Source organism: Silurus meridionalis, chromosome 17 (assembly GCF_014805685.1).
Source record: "Silurus meridionalis isolate SWU-2019-XX chromosome 17, ASM1480568v1, whole genome shotgun sequence".
NCBI classification, from domain to species: domain Eukaryota; kingdom Metazoa; phylum Chordata; class Actinopteri; order Siluriformes; family Siluridae; genus Silurus; species Silurus meridionalis.
In genome coordinates this window covers 15,286,193-15,305,185 of record NC_060900.1, presented here as the reverse complement: position 1 = coordinate 15,305,185, position 18,993 = coordinate 15,286,193, and the positions used below count along the sequence as shown (strand labels likewise).

The 18,993-nt window shown below is 43.8% G+C and overlaps 1 protein-coding gene across 1 annotated transcript; it reads right to left on the bottom strand.

Annotated features, from left to right (window-relative positions):
- Positions 1 to 15,071: 15,071 nt before the first annotated feature.
- On the bottom strand, positions 15,072 to 18,133 carry LOC124400043 (tetraspanin-36-like). Its single transcript, XM_046871531.1, has 7 exons — positions 17,984 to 18,133; positions 16,600 to 16,791; positions 16,387 to 16,461; positions 16,082 to 16,177; positions 15,833 to 15,976; positions 15,615 to 15,698; positions 15,072 to 15,518 (listed from the first exon to the last, which is right to left on the bottom strand). Exons 1-7 carry the CDS (start codon positions 18,041 to 18,043, stop codon positions 15,444 to 15,446), a joined length of 726 nt encoding a protein of 241 aa, XP_046727487.1. The 5' UTR covers positions 18,044 to 18,133; the 3' UTR covers positions 15,072 to 15,443.
- Between the last annotated feature and the right edge of the window lie 860 nt (positions 18,134 to 18,993).

Genomic DNA, 18,993 nt, shown 5'->3' with positions numbered 1-18,993 from the left:
TGGAGCAATCATTAGAAAATGGAAGAAGCTAAACATGACTGTCAATCTCCATTGGACTGGGGCTCCTTGCAAGATCTCACCTCGTGGGGTCTCAATGATCCTAAGGAAGGTGAGAAATCAGCCCAGAACTACACGGGAGGAGCTGGTCAATGACCTGAAAAGAGCTGGGACCACTGTTTCGAAGGTTACTGTTGGTAATACACTAAGACGTCATGGTTTGAAATCATGCATGGCACGGAAGGTTCCCCTGCTTAAACCAGCACATGTCCAGGCACGTCTTAAGTTTGCCAATGATCATTTGGATGATCCAGAGGAGTCATGGGAGAAAGTCATGTGGTCAGATGAGACCAAAATAGAACTTTTGGGTCATAATTCCACTAAACGTGTTTGAAAGAAGAAGAATGATGAGTACCATCCCAAGAACACCATCCCTACTGTGAAGCATGGGGGTGGTAGCATCATGCTTTGGGGGTGTTTTTCTGCACATGGGACAGGGCGACTGCACTGTATTAAGGAGAGGATGACCAGGGCCATGTATTGCAAGATTTTGGGAACAACCTCCTTTCCCCAGTTAGAGCATTGAATATGGGTCGAGGCTGGGTCTTCCAACATGACAATGACCCGAAGCACACAGCCAGGATAACCAAGGAGTGGCTCTGTAAGAAGCATATCAAGGTTCTGGCTTGGCCTAGCCAGTCTCCAGACCTAAACCCAATAGAGAATCTTTGGAGGAAGCTCAAACTCCGTGTTTCTCAGCGACAGGCCAGATTAATTTTTATCTGGATTAATTTTTTTTATTATGTCTCTCACAGTGGACATGCACCTACGATGACAATTTCAGACCCTCCATGATTTCTAAGTGGGAGAACTTGCAACAAAGCAGGGTGTTTAAATACTTATTTTCCTCACTGTAAAACTTGACTGCTGTAGAAAGTTACACTTTCAGCCACAGATTAGAGAAAGACAGTGGTTAATTATAGTTGTGTCTTCCTAAACAGAGCTGGAATGTTCTGGTACCAGGACAGATCCTCAGAGACGTGAACTCCCAAGAACTTAAAGCTGGAGACCTGCTGTACCTCAGTTCCATTGATATAAACAATTTGTCAATTTGGTTTGACAATTTGGCAATTTTGGTTTGATAAACAAACAAAGAGCATAGAGCTGAAAAACACTTGTACTCAACTAGACATAGAACAGGTAAAACAGTTGATGATAATGAAACTCAAAGCTTAGAATCAGGATTGTAGATGTACAAAAATAAAAATAGACCAAACAGAAGATGAATAGCAAGAATCAGAAGGCCATATTAAAATTCAACAGAAATGCTAGTGCCAGCTTGATGAAGTTACTGCAAGCATGGCAAATGCAACCAAATATATTCAACACATCTCATACATCTATCTAGATGAATATATCAGAAAACTAAACCTAAAATCTGATCTATTGTCACAGCTTACATGTTTGTTGTTTTAATACGTTTGAAAGTGACTGTATATATCTAAAAGTTTTAATACATCACATCTTTTAGCTGCATATGTATAAACAAATCCTGCCATCTTCTGGTTGCGGTACATCATCAAATAAAAAAAATAAATTTCACATAGTATGAAAGGATTACATTAAACATATATATACATTGTACACATGATTGTACACTTCACCTTGCATAAAATTATTATGGTTAAAAAAATTTTTATCAAATGAATACTGGATCATAGAGCTGGGCGATATGGCCCAGATTAGCGATTTAAATTGATTTTTTCCCCCCTGCTTAAAATCAATCTGCATATGACAAAGAAAATTTTAAAAAGTTTAAACTTCATTAAATAAAGTTTATTTAATCTTCTGGGATTATAACCCACTTTGGGTTAAAGTGCAATCAGAAACAACAAGCCAAAAATATAAGATGGCAGGCCCTGCCATTGTAAATTGTGAAAACAAAATGTAACATAACATAAAATAAGCAAACCTACAAAGAAAAATGTTTTATGAGTTTTTAAATGTGGAACATGATTAAAATGCACCTGAGGTTTTGAGTGAATTTGCCTTTACTTTTCTCCAAAACTCCACAGTAAAATGAGATAAAAATTGAACAGAGTAATAGACAGGGACACTGTTAATAAAAATAATTTGAATGATTGACTGTGTTTTCTCTGATCGAGTGATGGCTGGCAGACAGAATTTCCGAAAATGTGTTCATCCATGTCCGCATTTCATTACCGGTAAGGATTGACATGATCGTGTGTTGTTTGCCTGGGAGTGGAGCATGCACATTCGGCTGTCGAGGAGTCGATTGCTGGCATTGTAGCCGCATGGCTATGGGCACGCTTGGCTCCCGGAGAGCTCTTTGAGAAGAGCTCTCTCGCTGCTCTGGTCCCGCTCTCGCTGAGGCTAAGTGGCGCCGGCGCTCGTGGGGTTTGCAGGCCGATTTAGCGGCGGGGTTGGAGTCGGATGAGTCCGCTTCAGCTTCGTTTGCTGAATTGAGCTTCTGCTCTCTCGGAGAAGCAGGCCTGATGGCTGCTTCTTCTCCCGGTACGAGCAGCTTGGCATTACATGTCTCTCCTTCCAAGGAAGGTGATCTGATGGATGCTAGCGAGCTCGTGGATTCCTCTCAGCCTGTGCTGTATGAGGAACTCCTCGAGGTCGTGACGCAACCGTTGCTAAGCTGGATCTAGTTTGGCCGGTGGAGTCCTGCGGACGATAGAGGGCGGTTACGTGATTCAGTTCGCTTCCTCTCCTCCCCGTTTCAACGGGATGTGTCCCAACCTGGTGGGACCCAAGCAGGCTCTGGTCCTGGAACAGGAAGTGCGTACGCTCCTGGGGAAAGGGGCCATCGAGGTGGTTCCCCCCTCGGTTCGAGAGTCAGGCTTCTACATTCCGTAAACCAGTGGTGGCTCCGGGGCAGGGGGTTCTCCCTCAGGGGAAACCCGCATCGTACTATCAAGGTCTCATGGCGTGCCCTTCGAGCCTTGGATGTCTGGAAAGACCGGACATTTCTGTCCCGTGGCCCAGTGTTGGGGCTCCGCGTCATCGTGTGATGCTAACGACGGATGCTTCCCTCACGGGTGGGGAGCGGTCATGAGTGGCCACTCCGCCCAGGGTCTGTGGAGCGGCCCTCGTCTCTCGTGGCACATAAATTGCCTGGAGATGATGGCAGTGTTTTTGGGTTTAAAACACTTTCTCCTGGACCTGAGAGATCGCCATGTGTTGGTCCGCACGGACAATACAGCAGTGGTCTCTTACATTAACCACCAGGTGGGTCTCCGATCTCGCCCCTTGTACAAGCTAGCACGAGCGGTCCTCTTGTGGTCTCAGGACAGGCTCCTGTCCTTAAGAGCCATTTACATCCCGGGTTGGTTGAATGTCAGAGCAGACGCCCTGTCGAGGCAGGGGCCGAGGCCTGGGGAATTGCGTCTCCACCCCGAGGTGGTGGAGCTTGTGTGGCAGAGGTTTTACAGAGCCCAGGTGGATCTTTTCGCGACCCAGGAGATCTCGCACTGTCCCCTCTGGTTTTCTCTCTCTCACCCAGCCCCGTTAGGGCTGGATGCCATGGTACGGTCGTGGCCGAGGCTACGCCTGTCGCCTTTCCCCAACACTCTGCTCCCTGGAGTTCTGGAGAGTTCGCCAGGATGGTGTCAGCCCGCTGAGCACTTCAGGCATTACCGCCTCAATCACAGAGGAAACGCCCACTCCCAACCAGCTGCACGGATATGGCGTATGATTTTCTGGCACTTATAAGGACGCCTGAATCCTCCAGTCAGTGCCAGATTGTCTTTAGGCTTGCCCTGATCACTCTCCAGCGTATTCTGTTTTGCTTATTCGTTCTTTTGTTTGTTCTTTGTCTCTGACCTGACCATTCTGTCCTCCGGCTCGGCTCGGCTCGGCTCGCGCTGAACGCGCTCCGGTTTCGGTTCGGCTCTGCTCGCGCTGAACGCGCCCGGTTTCCGACTCGGCTCGCTGAACGCGCCCGGTTTCCGACTCGGCTCGCTGAACGCGCTCCGGTTTCCGGTTCGGCTCTGCTCAGCTCGCACTGAACGCGCTCCGGTTTCTGGTTCGGCTCTGCTCTGCTCGCGCTGAACGCGCTCCGGTTTCCGGCTCGGCTCTGCTCGCGCTGAACGCGCCCGGTTTCCGGTTCGGCTCTGCTCTGCTCGCGCTGAACGCGCCCGGTTTCCGGTTCGGCTCTGCTCTGCTCGCTGAACGCGCTCTGGTTTCCGGCTCGGAATCCTCACCCTCCGCGCACATCGGCTCCGTGAATCGGCTCCCTGAATCGGCTCCCTGAATCGGCTCCCGGAATCGACTCCCTGAATCGGCTTCCCGATTCAGCTCTGCACAGCTTTTCTCCCCTGCTCCTTTTGCATCTGCCTTGGATCCTATAACCTGAACTTTCTGACAGGATGGAGTCCGTCTCCTCCTGGTAGCGCCTCGATGGCCGAGTTCTTCTCTGCTCGCTGCCATGTTGTTTGTGTATCTCTATGGCAAACGTGCAGGGGGAGGGGGTGGCTAAGTTCGTTCGAAACTAGGGGAGCCCAAAGGGGAGTGTCGGCGGACATTAAAGAGAAACCTGATTTTTATCAAAACAGATCGATGTATACTAGACATTCGAGTTAATCGATAAAATCGATTTATCGCCCAGCCCTACTGGATCATATGGTTACATAAAATAATAAATTGTGTCATTTTTGCATTAATGTAGATATGATCTAGAACATAGTCTTGAAAGAAATAAAAAAAAAAACCTCAACCAACAGATATCTACTAAATTGAACAGGAATTAAGTGGTTAATAAACTTTCTGATCCCATGCTATAAACTCTCAGATTACATAGACGTCACCATGACACAGATAATACCTGAAATTATAACCTGAAGTTATAACACTTTTTTTTTTTTTTATACAGAAGTTAACCTAAAAAGTGCTGCTTTTAATAACAATAAATACTCAGCAAGTCAGCATTTAATATGTGATATCTGATTCCTTAGACCAGGGGTGTCAAACTCAAATTCACAGTGGGCCATAATTAAAAACTGGGACGAAGTCGTGGGCCAAACTTAATATTTATTGAAAAATTTTACTGCAATTGTGCATGTTTTCCGTCTCTCCAGATATGTAATGTTGAACCTTTTCATATGGAAACAAACTTTAGTTTTGCATAAACATTGAATCTGGAACAACAAAAGTTTAATATTATAAACATATGAGAAATAAAATTTGAACCCAGCCATTATGGATGCACAAGCCAGTGCACTCTTAGTGCTGGTCCCAAGCCCGGGTAAATTTGGAGGGTTGCGTTAGGAAGGGCATTCAGTGTAAAAACGTGCCAAATCAAATATGCAGATCACAAATGAGAATTTCATACCGGATCGGTCGAGGCCCGGGTTTACAACGACCGCCACAGGTATCGTTAGCTGACAGGGTACCAGTGGAAATTGGGCTACTGTTGGCCGAAGGAGGAGAAGGAGAGGAGGAAGACTTCTACAGAGACGGCAGGGAAAGGAGCAGTGTAGGAGAGTTGGTACTTTAAATGTTGGTACTATGACAGGTAAAGGGAGCCTTTAAAATGTCCACCTCCACTACATTTATTATCCTAAATAAAATGCACCTGTTTGAGGTCGTTAGCTGCATAAAGACACCTGTCCACCCCATACAATCAGTACAAATCCAACTACTAACATGGCCAAGACCAAAGAGCTGTCCAAAGACACTAAATACAAAATTGTATACCTCCACAAGGCTGGAAAGGGCTACGGGGAAATTGCCAAACAGCTTGGTGAAAAAAGGTCCACTGTTGGAGCAATCATTAGAAAATGGAAGAAGCTAAACATGACTGTCAATCTCCATTGGACTGGGGCTCCTTGCAAGATCTCACCGTGGGGTCTCAATGATCCTAAGGAAGGTGAGAAATCAGCCCAGAACTACACGGGAGGAGCTGGTCAATGACCTGAAAAGAGCTGGGACCACTGTTTCGAAGGTTACTGTTGGTAATACACTAAGACGTCATGGTTTGAAATCATGCATGGCACGGAAGGTTCCCCTGCTTAAACCAGCACATGTCCAGGCACGTCTTAAGTTTGCCAATGATCATTTGGATGATCCAGAGGAGTCATGGGAGAAAGTCATGTGGTCAGATGAGACCAAAATAGAACTTTTGGGTCATAATTCCACTAAACGTGTTTGAAAGAAGAAGAATGATGAGTACCATCCCAAGAACACCATCCCTACTGTGAAGCATGGGGGTGGTAGCATCATGCTTTGGGGTGTTTTCTGCACATGGGACAGGGCGACTGCACTGTATTAAGGAGAGGATGACCAGGGCCATGTATTGCAAGATTTTGGGGAACAACCTCCTTTCCCCAGTTAGAGCATTGAATATGGGTCGAGGCTGGGTCTTCCAACATGACAATGACCCGAAGCACACAGCCAGGATAACCAAGGAGTGGCTCTGTAAGAAGCATATCAAGGTTCTGGCTTGGCCTAGCCAGTCTCCAGACCTAAACCCAATAGAGAATCTTTGGAGGAAGCTCAAACTCCGTGTTTCTCAGCGACAGGCCAGATTAATTTTTATCTGGATTAATTTTTTTTTTTATTATGTCTCTCACAGTGGACATGCACCTACGATGACAATTTCAGACCCCTCCATGATTTCTAAGTGGGAGAACTTGCAACAAAGCAGGGTGTTTAAATACTTATTTTCCTCACTGTAAAACTTGACTGCTGTAGAAAGTTACACTTTCAGCCACAGATTAGAGAAAGACAGTGGTTAATTATAGTTGTGTCTTCCTAAACAGAGCTGGAATGTTCTGGTACCAGGACAGATCCTCAGAGACGTGAACTCCCAAGAACTTAAAGCTGGAGACCTGCTGTACCTCAGTTCCATTGATATAAACAATTTGTCAATTTGGTTTGACAATTTGGCAATTTTGGTTTGATAAACAAACAAAGAGCATAGAGCTGAAAAAACACTTGTACTCAACTAGACATAGAACAGGTAAAACAGTTGATGATAATGAAACTCAAAGCTTAGAATCAGGATTGTAGATGTACAAAAATAAAAATAGACCAAACAGAAGATGAATAGCAAGAATCAGAAGGCCATATTAAAATTCAACAGAAATGCTAGTGCCAGCTTGATGAAGTTACTGCAAGCATGGCAAATGCAACCAAATATATTCAACACATCTCATACATCTATCTAGATGAATATATCAGAAAACTAAACCTAAAATCTGATCTATTGTCACAGCTTACATGTTTGTTGTTTTAATACGTTTGAAAGTGACTGTATATATCTAAAAGTTTTAATACATCACATCTTTTAGCTGCATATGTATAAACAAATCCTGCCATCTTCTGGTTGCAGTACATCATCTAATAAAAAAAATAAATTTCACATAGTATGAAAGGATTACATTAAACATATATATACATTGTACACATGATTGTACACTTCACCTTGCATAAAATTATTATGGTTAAAAAAATTTTTATCAAATGAATACTGGATCATAGAGCTGGGCGATATGGCCCAGATTAGCGATTTAAATTGATTTTTTCCCCCCTGCTTAAAATCAATCTGCATATGACAAAGAAAAATTTTAAAAAAAGTTTAAACTTCATTAAATAAAGTTTATTTAATCTTCTGGGATTATAACCCACTTTGGGTTAAAGTGCAATCAGAAACAACAAGCCAAAAATATAAGATGGCAGGCCCTGCCATTGTAAATTGTGAAAACAAAATGTAACATAACATAAAATAAGCAAACCTACAAAGAAAAATGTTTTATGAGTTTTTAAATGTGGAACATGATTAAAAATGCACCTGAGGTTTTGAGTGAATTTGCCTTTACTTTTCTCCAAAACTCCACAGTAAAATGAGATAAAAATTGAACAGAGTAATAGACAGGGACACTGTTAATAAAAATAATTTGAATGATTGACTGTGTTTTCTCTGATCGAGTGATGGCTGGCAGACAGAATTTCCGAAAATGTGTTCATCCATGTCCGCATTTCATTACCGGTAAGGATTGACATGATCGGTGTGTTGTTTGCCTGGGAGTGGAGCATGCACATTCGGCTGTCGAGGGAGTCGATTGCTGGCATTGTAGCCGCATGGCTATGGGCACGCTTGGCTCCCGGAGAGCGCTCTTTGAGAAGAGCTCTCTCTCGCGCGGCTCTGGTCCCGCTCTCGCTGAGGCTAAGTGGCGCCGGCGCTCGTGGGGTTTGCAGGCCGATTTAGCGGCGGGGTTGGAGTCGGATGAGTCCGCTTCAGCTTCGTTTGCTGAATTGAGCTTCTGCTCTCTCGGAGAAGCAGGCCTGATGGCTGCTTCTTCTCCCGGTACGAGCAGCTTGGCATTACATGTCTCTCCTTCCAAGGAAGGTGATCTGATGGATGCTAGCGAGCTCGTGGATTCCTCTCAGCCTGTGCTGTATGAGGAACTCCTCGAGGTCGTGACGCAACCGTTGCTAAGCTGGATCTAGTTTGGCCGGTGGAGTCCTGCGGACGATAGAGGGCGGTTACGTGATTCAGTTCGCTTCCTCTCCTCCCCGTTTCAACGGGATGTGTCCCAACCTGGTGGGACCCAAGCAGGCTCTGGTCCTGGAACAGGAAGTGCGTACGCTCCTGGGGAAAGGGGCCATCGAGGTGGTTCCCCCCTCGGTTCGAGAGTCAGGCTTCTACATTCCGTAAACCAGTGGTGGCTCCGGGGCAGGGGTTCTCCTCAGGGAAACCCGCATCGCACTATCAAGGTCTCATGGCGTGCCCTTCGAGCCTTGGATGTCTGGAAAGACCGGACATTTCTGTCCCGTGGCCCAGTGTTGGGGGCTCCGCGTCATCGTGTGATGCTAACGACGGATGCTTCCCTCACGGGGTGGGGAGCGGTCATGAGTGGCCACTCCGCCCAGGGTCTGTGGAGCGGCCCTCGTCTCTCGTGGCACATAAATTGCCTGGAGATGATGGCAGTGTTTTTGGGTTTAAAACACTTTCTCCTGGACCTGAGAGATCGCCATGTGTTGGTCCGCACGGACAATACAGCAGTGGTCTCTTACATTAACCACCAGGTGGGTCTCCGATCTCGCCCCTTGTACAAGCTAGCACGAGCGGTCCTCTTGTGGTCTCAGGACAGGCTCCTGTCCTTAAGAGCCATTTACATCCCGGGTTGGTTGAATGTCAGAGCAGACGCCCTGTCGAGGCAGGGGCCGAGGCCTGGGGAATTGCGTCTCCACCCCGAGGTGGTGGAGCTTGTGTGGCAGAGGTTTTACAGAGCCCAGGTGGATCTTTTCGCGACCCAGGAGATCTCGCACTGTCCCCTCTGGTTTTCTCTCTCTCACCCAGCCCCGTTAGGGCTGGATGCCATGGTACGGTCGTGGCCGAGGCTACGCCTGTACGCCTTTCCCCCTAACACTCTGCTCCCTGGAGTTCTGGAGAGAGTTCGCCAGGATGGTGTCAGCCCGCTTGAGCACTTCAGGCATTACCGCCTCAATCACAGAGGAAACGCCCACTCCCAACCAGCTGCACGGATATGGCGATGATTTTCTGGCACTTATAAGGACGCCTGAATCCTCCAGTCAGTGCCAGATTGTCTTTAGGCTTGCCCTGATCACTCTCCAGCGTATTCTGTTTTGCTTATTCGTTCTTTTGTTTGTTCTTTGTCTCTGACCTGACCATTCTGTCCTCCGGCTCGGCTCGCGCTGAACGCGCCCGGTTTCCGACTCGGCTCGCGCTGAACGCGCCCGGTTTCCGACTCGGCTCGCGCTGAACGCGCCCGGTTTCCGACTCGGCTCGCGCTGAACGCGCCCGTTTCTGGTTCGGCTCTGCTCAGCTCGCACTGAACGCGCCCGGTTTCTGGTTCGGCTCTGCTCTGCTCGCGCTGAACGCGCCCGGTTTCCGACTCGGCTCGCGCTGAACGCGCCCGGTTTCCGACTGCTCGCGCTGAACGCGCTCCGGTTTCCGGCTCTGTTTGCTCGCGCTGAACGCGCGTTTCGGTTTCCGGCTCGCGCTGAACGCGCTCTGGTTTCCGCTCGAATCCTCACCCTCCGCACATCGGCTCCGTGAATCGGCTCCTGAATCGGCTCCTGAATCGGCTCCTGAATCGGCTCCTGAATCGGCTTCCCGATTCAGCTCTGCACAGCTTTTCTCCCTGCTCCTTTTGCATCTGCCTTGGATCCTATAACCTGAACTTTCTGACAGGATGGAGTCCGCCTCCTGGTAGCGCCTCGATGGTCGAGTTCTTCTCTGCTCGCTGCCATGTTGTTTGTGTATCTCTATGGCAAACGTGCAGGGGAGGGGTGGCTAAGTTCGTTCGAAACTAGGGGAGCCCAAAGGAGTGTCGGCGGACATTAAAGAGAAACCTGATTTTATCAAAACAGATCGATGTATACTAGACATTCGAGTTAATCGATAAAATCGATTTATCGCCCAGCCCTACTGGATCATATGGTTACATAAAATAATAAATTGTGTCATTTTGCATTAATGTAGATATGATCTAGAACATAGTCTTGAAAGAAATAAAAAAACCTCAACCAACAGATATCTACTAAATTGAACAGGAATTAAGTGGTTAATAAACTTTCTGATCCCATGCTATAAACTCTCAGATTACATAGACGTCACCATGACACAGATAATACCTGAAATTATAACCTGAAGTTATAACACTTTTTTTTTTATACAGAAGTTAACCTAAAAGTGCTGCTTTTAATAACAATAAATACTCAGCAAGTCAGCATTTAATATGTGATATCTGATTCCTTAGACCAGGGGTGTCAAACTCAAATTCACAGTGGGCCATAATTAAAAACTGGGACGAAGTCGTGGGCCAAACTTAATATTTATTGAAAAATTTTACTGCAATTGTGCATGTTTTCCGTCTCCAGATATGTAATGTTGAACCTTTTCATATGGAAACAAACTTTAGTTTTGCATAAACATTGAATCTGGAACAACAAAAGTTTAATATTATAAACATATGAGAAATAAAATTTGAACCCAGCCATTATGGATGCACAAGCCAGTGCACTCTTAGTGCTGGTCCCAAGCCCGGGTAAATTTGGAGGGTTGCGTTAGGAAGGGCATTCAGTGTAAAAACGTGCCAAATCAAATATGCAGATCACAAATGAGAATTTCATACCGGATCGGTCGAGGCCCGGGTTTACAACGACCGCCACAGGTATCGTTAGCTGACAGGGTACCAGTGGAAATTGGGCTACTGTTGGCCGAAGGAGGAGAAGGAGAGGAGGAAGACTTCTACAGAGACGGCAGGGAAAGGAGCAGTGTAGGAGAGTTGGTACTTTAAATGTTGGTACTATGACAGGTAAAGGGAGAGAGATAGCTGATATGATGGAGAGGAGAAAGGTAGATATGTTGTGTGTTCAGGAGACCAAGTGGAAAGGGAGTAAGGCCAGGAACATTGGAGGTGGATTTAAACTGTTTTATCATGGTGTGGATGGAAAGAGAAATGGTGTAGGGGTGATTCTGAAGGAAGAGTACAGTAAGAGTGTAGTGGAGGTGAAGAGAGTTTCTGATAGGGTGATGATCGTGAAGCTGGAAGTTGAAGGATGATGATAAATGTCATCAGTGCCTATGCTCCACAAGTTGGCTGTGAGATGGAGGAGAAGGAAAAATTCTGGAGTGAGTTAGATGAAGTGGTAGATGGTGTACCTAGGAAAGAACGATTGGTGATTGGGGCAGACTTTAATGGACATGTAGGTGAAGGGAACAGAGGTGATGAGGAGGTGATGGGTAGGTATGGTTTTAAGGAGAGGAATGTGGAAGGGCAGATGGTGGTAGATCTTGCTAGAAGGATGGAAATGGCAGTGATGAACACTTATTTTAAGAAGAAGGAGGATCATAGGGTGACGATAAGAGTGGAGGAAGGTGCACACAGGTGGACTATGTGCTATGCAGGAGATGCAACCTGAAGGAGATTGAGACTGTAAGGTGTTGGCAGGGGACAGTGTAGCTAGACAGCATTGGATGGTGGTCCGTAGGATGGTTTTGAAGGTGAAGGAGAAGAGGATGAGAGTGAAGACTGAAAGAAGAATAAGATGGTGGAAACTTAAGGAGGAAGAGTGTAGTGTGAGGTTCAGGGAAGAGGTCAGACAGGGGCTCGGTGGTGGTGAAGAGGTGTTGGATGATTGGGCAATTACTGCAGGAGTGATGAGGGAGGTAGCTAGAAAAGTACTTGGTGTGACATCTGGAAATAGAAAGCTAGACAAGGAGACGTGGTGGTGGAATGAGGAAGTGCAGGAGAGCATAAGGAGAAAGAGGTTGGCAAAACAGAAGTGGGATAGACAGAGTGATGAGAAAAGTAGGCAGGAGTACAAGGAGATGCGGCAGCAGGTAAAAGGGATGTGGCGAAAGCCAAGGAAAAGGCATATGAGGAGCTGTATGAGAGGTTGGACACTAAGGAAGGAGAAAAGGATTTATACTGATTGGCCAGGCAGAGGGGCCGTGCTGGGAAGGATGTACTGCAAGTTAGAGCAGAAAAGGATGGAGAGGGAAATGTGTTGACTAGTGAGGAGAGTGTGTTGAGAAGGTGGAGGGAGTATTTTGAGCAGCTGATGAATGAGGAAAATCAGAGAGAGAAGGTTGGACGATGTGGAGTTGGTGAAGCAGGATGTAGATAGGATTAGTAAGGAGGAAGTGAGAGCAGCAATTAAGAGGATGAAGAGTGGAAAGTCGGTTGGACCAGATGACATACCGGTAGAAGCGTGGAGATGTTTAGGAGAGATGGCAGTGGAGTTTTTAACCAGATTGTTTAACAGGATTTTGGAAGGTGAGAAGATGCCTGAGGAATGGAGAAGAAGTGTGCTGGTACTGATCTTTAAGCATAAAGGAGATGTGCAGTCTTGCAGTAACTACAGGGGAATTAAGTTGATCAGTCACACCATGAAGTTATGGGAAAGAGTAGTGGAAGCCAGGCTGAGAGAAGAGGTGACCATCTGTGAGCAACAGTATGGTTTCATGCCGAGGAAGAGCACCACAGATGCCTTATTTGCTTTGAGGATGTTGATGGAGAAGTATAGAGAAGGACAGAAGGAATTGCATTGTGTATTTGTGGATTTAGAGAAAGCGTATGACAGAGTGCCAAGAGAGGAGTTGTGGTATTGTATGAGGAAGTCAGGTGTGTCAGAGAAGTATGTGATGGTGGTGCAGGACATGTATGAGGACAGTGTGACGGCAGTGAAGTGTGCAGTAGGTACGACAGAGTGGTTCAGGGTGAAGGTTGGACTGCATCAAGGATCGGCCCTGAGCCCTTTCCTGTTTGCAGTGGTGATGGACAGGTTGACGGACGAGGTCAGATAGGAGTCTCCCTGGACTATGATGTTTGCGGATGATATTGTGATTTGTGGTGAGAGTAGGGAGCAGGTTGAGAAGAGCCTGGAGAGGTGGAGATATACGCTGGAGAGAAGGGGAATGAGAGTCAGTAGGAGTAAGACCGAGTACATGTGTGTGAATGAGAGGGAGGGCAGTGGAGTGATGCGGTTGCAGGGAGAAGAGCTGGAATAGGTGGAGGAGTTCAGGTACCTTGGGTCAACAGTGCAAAGTAATGGAGAGTGTGTTAGAGAAGTAAAGAAAAGAGTGCAGGCAGGGTGGAGTGGGTGGAGAAGAGTGACAGGAGTGATTTGTGATAGTCGGGAACCTGCAAGAATGAAAGGGAAAGTTTATAGGACTGTGGTGAGACCTGCGATTAGAAACAGTGGCATTGAGTAAAAGACAGGAGGCGGAGTTGGAGGTGGCAGAGCTGAAGATGTTAAGGTTTTCGTTGGGAGTGACGAGGATGGACAAGATTAGAAATGAGTTTATTAGAGGGACAGCGCATGTAGGATGTTTTGGTGACAAGGTGAGGGAGGCGAGATTGAGATGGTTTGGACATGTGCAGAGGAGGGACATGAATTATATTGGTAGAAGAATGCTGAGGATGGAGCCACCATGTAGGAGGAAAAGAGGAAGGCCAAGGAGGAGGTTCATGGATGTGGTGAGGGAAGACATGCAGGTAGTTGGTGTGAAAGAGGCAGATGTAGAGGACAGGGTGGTATGGAGACGGATGATCCGCTGTGGCGACCCCTAATGGGAGCAGCCGAAAGAAGAAACAGAAGAAGAAGAAATAAAATTTGAAATAAAACGCAAATCAGTGGTATTCGTTTCTTACTATGTCTCTCTATCTATAGACTTTTGAATTCCTTTATAATGTAAATCTTTTTTCACAGGGCAACAAAACAAAAATAATAATAATTTCCTTCAATTAAAAAAGCAATCATTTAAGCATTAACAGTCCATGACTTGGAGTAGAAGAAGTGCATAAAGACAACATTTATTCAAGCTCAGTTTCTACATTCTGGTTTACTCTGATTGGTTGAAGCAGATACCTGCATCAAAGTCTGGGTTTAGGCTCTGAGCTGGGGAAATCCTCAGGATTGAGTGAAGGTTTTCATCAGTGAGACTCCTGAGTGGTGTTTTGTTCATCTTCATTAAAGAGAACAGTTGCACACACAGATATGTGCTGGTGAACATAAAGAGGATTTGAGCAGCTTGGGCACGGAGTTGGAGCAGTGTGTCGGGGAGAAAACAAGGAAACTGTGCAGCACACACAGAGTGGTACTTTGACTTGAGCGTCTCTACACTGAAGTTCAATCAGCTCCATTGTGAGGTTGGTTGGTGCGCTTTCCACGTCAACCACAAACGGATTACTAAGCGGTTCAAATCTGCATTTCTGGGCTTCAAAGTCAGTGAATCTCCGGGTAAATTCAGCGCTGAGTACGCAGAGTTTTTCAGCGGTCTCAACTGATGCGCCAACGCACTAACAAAGCATTCTGGGATTTGTAGTATTAGCGATGTATGCCCAACTGGCGGGCCAGCTCTAATACACATTTGATATGATCTTGCGGGCCAAAAAGAATTACTCCGCGGGCCAGATCTGAGTTTGACACCCCTGCCTTAGACGTTTAATAGCAAAAAATAAAGCATCAACACCCTTGACATTTACATAAACAACATCTAGAGACAAAAAATGGAATACACTTAAACCTCGAATCATGTTTAATTCAGTGTTTAGAATGTTGTAAGAAGTCAGTTCAGGCAAATGTAGAACTCCATTTTATTGTTGAACTTACAATTATAAATAGGTACATGCAAGTGTGCATTTCTGATAAATTAAGGTAGAATACAAATAGTAAACATAGCTGGCTAAGGCACACCAGTCAACCAAAAGTAGCAAATTTATCTGCACTTTAGTCCTTACCACAAAAGGAAACAAGTAAGCATAAATTATTTGCTTCCTTCATTTCTTAATACAACAGTGAATTCTATGCAAAGAACACAACAAAACTTAAAATACTAAGCCATGAAAAACAAATGTGTGAAATGTTAGTATTGTCACTGATGAGATTATGAAAAATGTCTGACTATCTTCATTATTGATAATGAAGAAGCTTTATGGAACCTTTTACGCATAAAGTGTTTGGTAGTCATTTCCGGGTTTTCGGCAGATGATAAAAGAAATGCTTAAAATGCCTAAGAACTGAAGAAAAGAAAGAAATTGTTACCAGTGCAAACATTTCCACATTATTCTTTTTAAAAGCAGGTAATTTCTGTACAAATTATAGGCCTAACATACCTTTATGATGGCAAATCCCAAGATGACAAGCAGGGCAAAATTCAGCACACCCTGCAGCAGCTTCTGCAATTTATCTACACATCCCTAAAAAATACAAAGACTTCATTGCAGGGTTTGATTTTGAAGAAAATGATAAAATGATAAAAAAAATACAGTAATTGTAAAGATCAGAATTGTTTGACATGTAAAATAATGCAGTTTAGATTTTTTTTGCTTACACCAGTATTAAGCAGATGTGGCTGTTCCAATTTTCCACTGCACGGTTCGTTTGCTCTGCAGCATGATTCAGGCACAGTTTTGTGATCATAGTACCATCGAAAATTTTTCCAGTCGGTGTAATCAGTTAACCCACAACATTGCAGCTGGAAAAAGAGAGAGCAAATAGACATGTGCTATTATTAAAAAAAAAAAAGTACAGCCTACAGGTTTTTAATAATGTATTACACCTAATTATAATAATTATTTACCTGAGTCTGCAAGTAATCCACTGCTTTGGATTGTGAATTATAGCCATCGTACATATCAAAAAAATCATACTCTGAATCGTACAAGCCTTCACTTATCTGTCAATAAAAAGTTAATTCACAGTTATTTATAAATCATTTGAGAAATATTGTGTCCATAGATCACAAGGCTCTACCAAATTTAAAAATGAATTTAAGATAAAAGCTCATAAGATTAAGCTCACAAAATACCAAACTACATTCATGAAAGTGGACACCAAAATAATACAGTAATTATAAAGCAGCAATTACCAAACCAGAAAACTTACTGATGGTTTGTACACGTAGCCAAACACTAAGGCAGTGACCTCCGCAGCAAAGATCAGCAAGATAATCAGTAGGAACTGCATGCAAACAAAATGTGCATGAAGAAAGAAAGAGTTAAAATAATTCGCTTCTTCTTTTTATTTTTAAAACTGAAAGTCAAAGCGAAATTTATTTCAATATTTTCGGGATTGTGCTCCAGGAAAATCCGTACTCACAAAGCCTAGGCCAATTTTAGACTCCTTCAGAGTTGCACAGCAGCCAATTATGCTGATTGAGAATATGACTCCGGCCACGGCAAGAATGATGATTGCAGGGACAAGGCCATAATCGTCAACCCTGAAGTCATCAAAATTCTTATAGCTGGTTATGAAATAAGAGCCGACATACGTGAACACCACTCCTGACAACTGGAGACAGAGAAATCACATAAAAATAAAACTTGTGAACAACTATTGAAAACAACAGCGTGACCCGACTGCATGACAAACACGCACAGAACATTGTGAATATTGCTTAATAAATACATGACGCACAGAATACAAATACAAATACAAGACATACATTTCTGAATATGTGCCTATATCATTTTCAGGTAAATGAGAGATTAAGCTTTACAACGCAATAGTTGTTGTTTTGACTTAAACATGTGGGTCTGATGGTTTATCCAAAAAAGCATGTGACACAACAAGAGCCCAGATCTCGGTCACGGGACTGAAAGTTACTTTGCTGCACTAATTTTAAATTAAAATCTGGTCTTGTGTCTCTCAGTGTAAAGCCCCAAAAGGCCTAAAAAAAAACAGAAAGTAGAAGTTTGGAAGTAGTCCTTGTTAACTTTCATCTTGCTCATCATGTTTAAGGATGTAACGTGTATTCCAGAACAACTATTCCATCACCAAATGATGTTTCTTGGATTTGTGACCAGAAAACTTGATTGCTGTAGAAAGTTACACTTTCCGCCACAGATTAGAGAAAGACAATGATCAGTTATGACTGAAAGAAGCTGTCCATGAGAACTAATACTCACTTTGTATGAATCACATCTCTCATATAGGCTTTGATAGGATTTTTTTTACTGGCTCGAGGGTCATACTGAGGCACACAAAAGTGCCTAAATCCTTCCCACTTTATCTATGTTCGCCTTTAAGAGGCGTACAAAATCTATTGATTTTTACAATGCGGCATTGAAATTTTACACGTGAACAAGATCACGCATAAATTAGAGAAAAATATGACACCGAAATTGACGTGTTGTTATCCGAACAAACAGAAAAAACCCAGAATACACTTCACCAATACTGTGGGGGCTATCAATAATGTGGTAGATAGATACTTTGCACTTTCTTGCTTAGGTTTATTATGTTTATTTACAGAAACTGAATCAGCAAACTAATATATGTTTGAGTTTTTATTATCTTAATACAATGTATTATTTTGCTGATTCTAAATGTATTGTTCTAAAAATATAATTATTTTTAGAATAATAATTTTATTCTACTCCAAATTTTGCCCACAGATATATAATATACTGGGATGACTTTCAACATTGACTATAGTTTCATCTGCTAGTGGGTAAAACGAGAATAGAGACGATATACTCACCCAAAATAATAAACTATTAAGAAAAAGAATGTTCTTAGATGCTTTGACCCCGAAGGCCATGTCTGTAGGTCAATTATAAAATAAACGCGAGCTTTCCGGTTAAGCGTATCTCAACGATGGGATATGCTGTCTGAAGCAAAACAGCCGTTACCCCCTCTTTATATACTAAGTTGCCTACTGGGTTGCCAGGCATGCGCACTTAGAAACAGTGTAACTACTGAGTAAACATTTTACCGTCTTTGAAAAAAATATGTTCTTTTATTTTTATTTTATTGTTCATAATGTACTATTAGTTATGTGTAATGTTACATTTTAGTTGAACAATAAACCAAAAAAAAATAGCGTAGAGGGTAGAAATTAAATATCTGGCAATATTCAAATATGAAAATGCCGCTTATGCGCTCACAGGCTCTCATCATTCGGTGCGTTTCCACTTGCAATTCTTAAACTAAACTGTAGGTGGGGACACAACCGCATTTTTGGGATCCAAATCAACGGCCCAGAGTCGTGAATCATTTCTTTAAACCAAATTCTCAAACCCCGTACACCCCCTGTCCTTTACACCTGCCTCTTTCAACCCAACTACCTGCACGTCTTCCCTCACCACAACTATAAACCACATACCGTAATTTCTGGACTATTAAGTGCACCCAAATATAAGCCGCACCCACTAAATTTTACAAATATTTTTATTTTTAACATACAGTACAGACCAAAAGTTTGGACAAACCTTCTCATTCAAAGAGTTTTCTTTATTTTCATGACTATGAAAATTGTAGAGTCACACTGAAGGCATCAAAACTATGAATTAACACGTGGAATTATATACATAACAAAAAAGTGTGAAACAACTGAAATTATGTCATATTGTAGGTTCTTCAAAGTAGCCACCTTTTGCTTAGATTACTGCTTTGCACACTCTTGGCATTCTCTTGCTGCCTACTTTGAAGAACCTACAATATGACATATTTTCAGTTCACTTTTTTGTTATGTATAAAATTCCACGTGTT

Coding starts and splice junctions, on each gene's coding strand:
- LOC124400043 (XM_046871531.1), bottom strand. CDS start 18,043: ATGGCCTTCGGGGTCAAAGCATCTAAGAACATTCTTTTTCTTAATAGT. Junction 16,792..17,983: donor TTAATAGTTTATTATTTTGG/GTGAGTATATCG, acceptor CTCTGTCTCCAG/TTGTCAGGAGTGGTGTTCAC. Junction 16,462..16,599: donor CTAAAATTGGCCTAGGCTTT/GTGAGTACGGAT, acceptor GTTTGCATGCAG/TTCCTACTGATTATCTTGCT.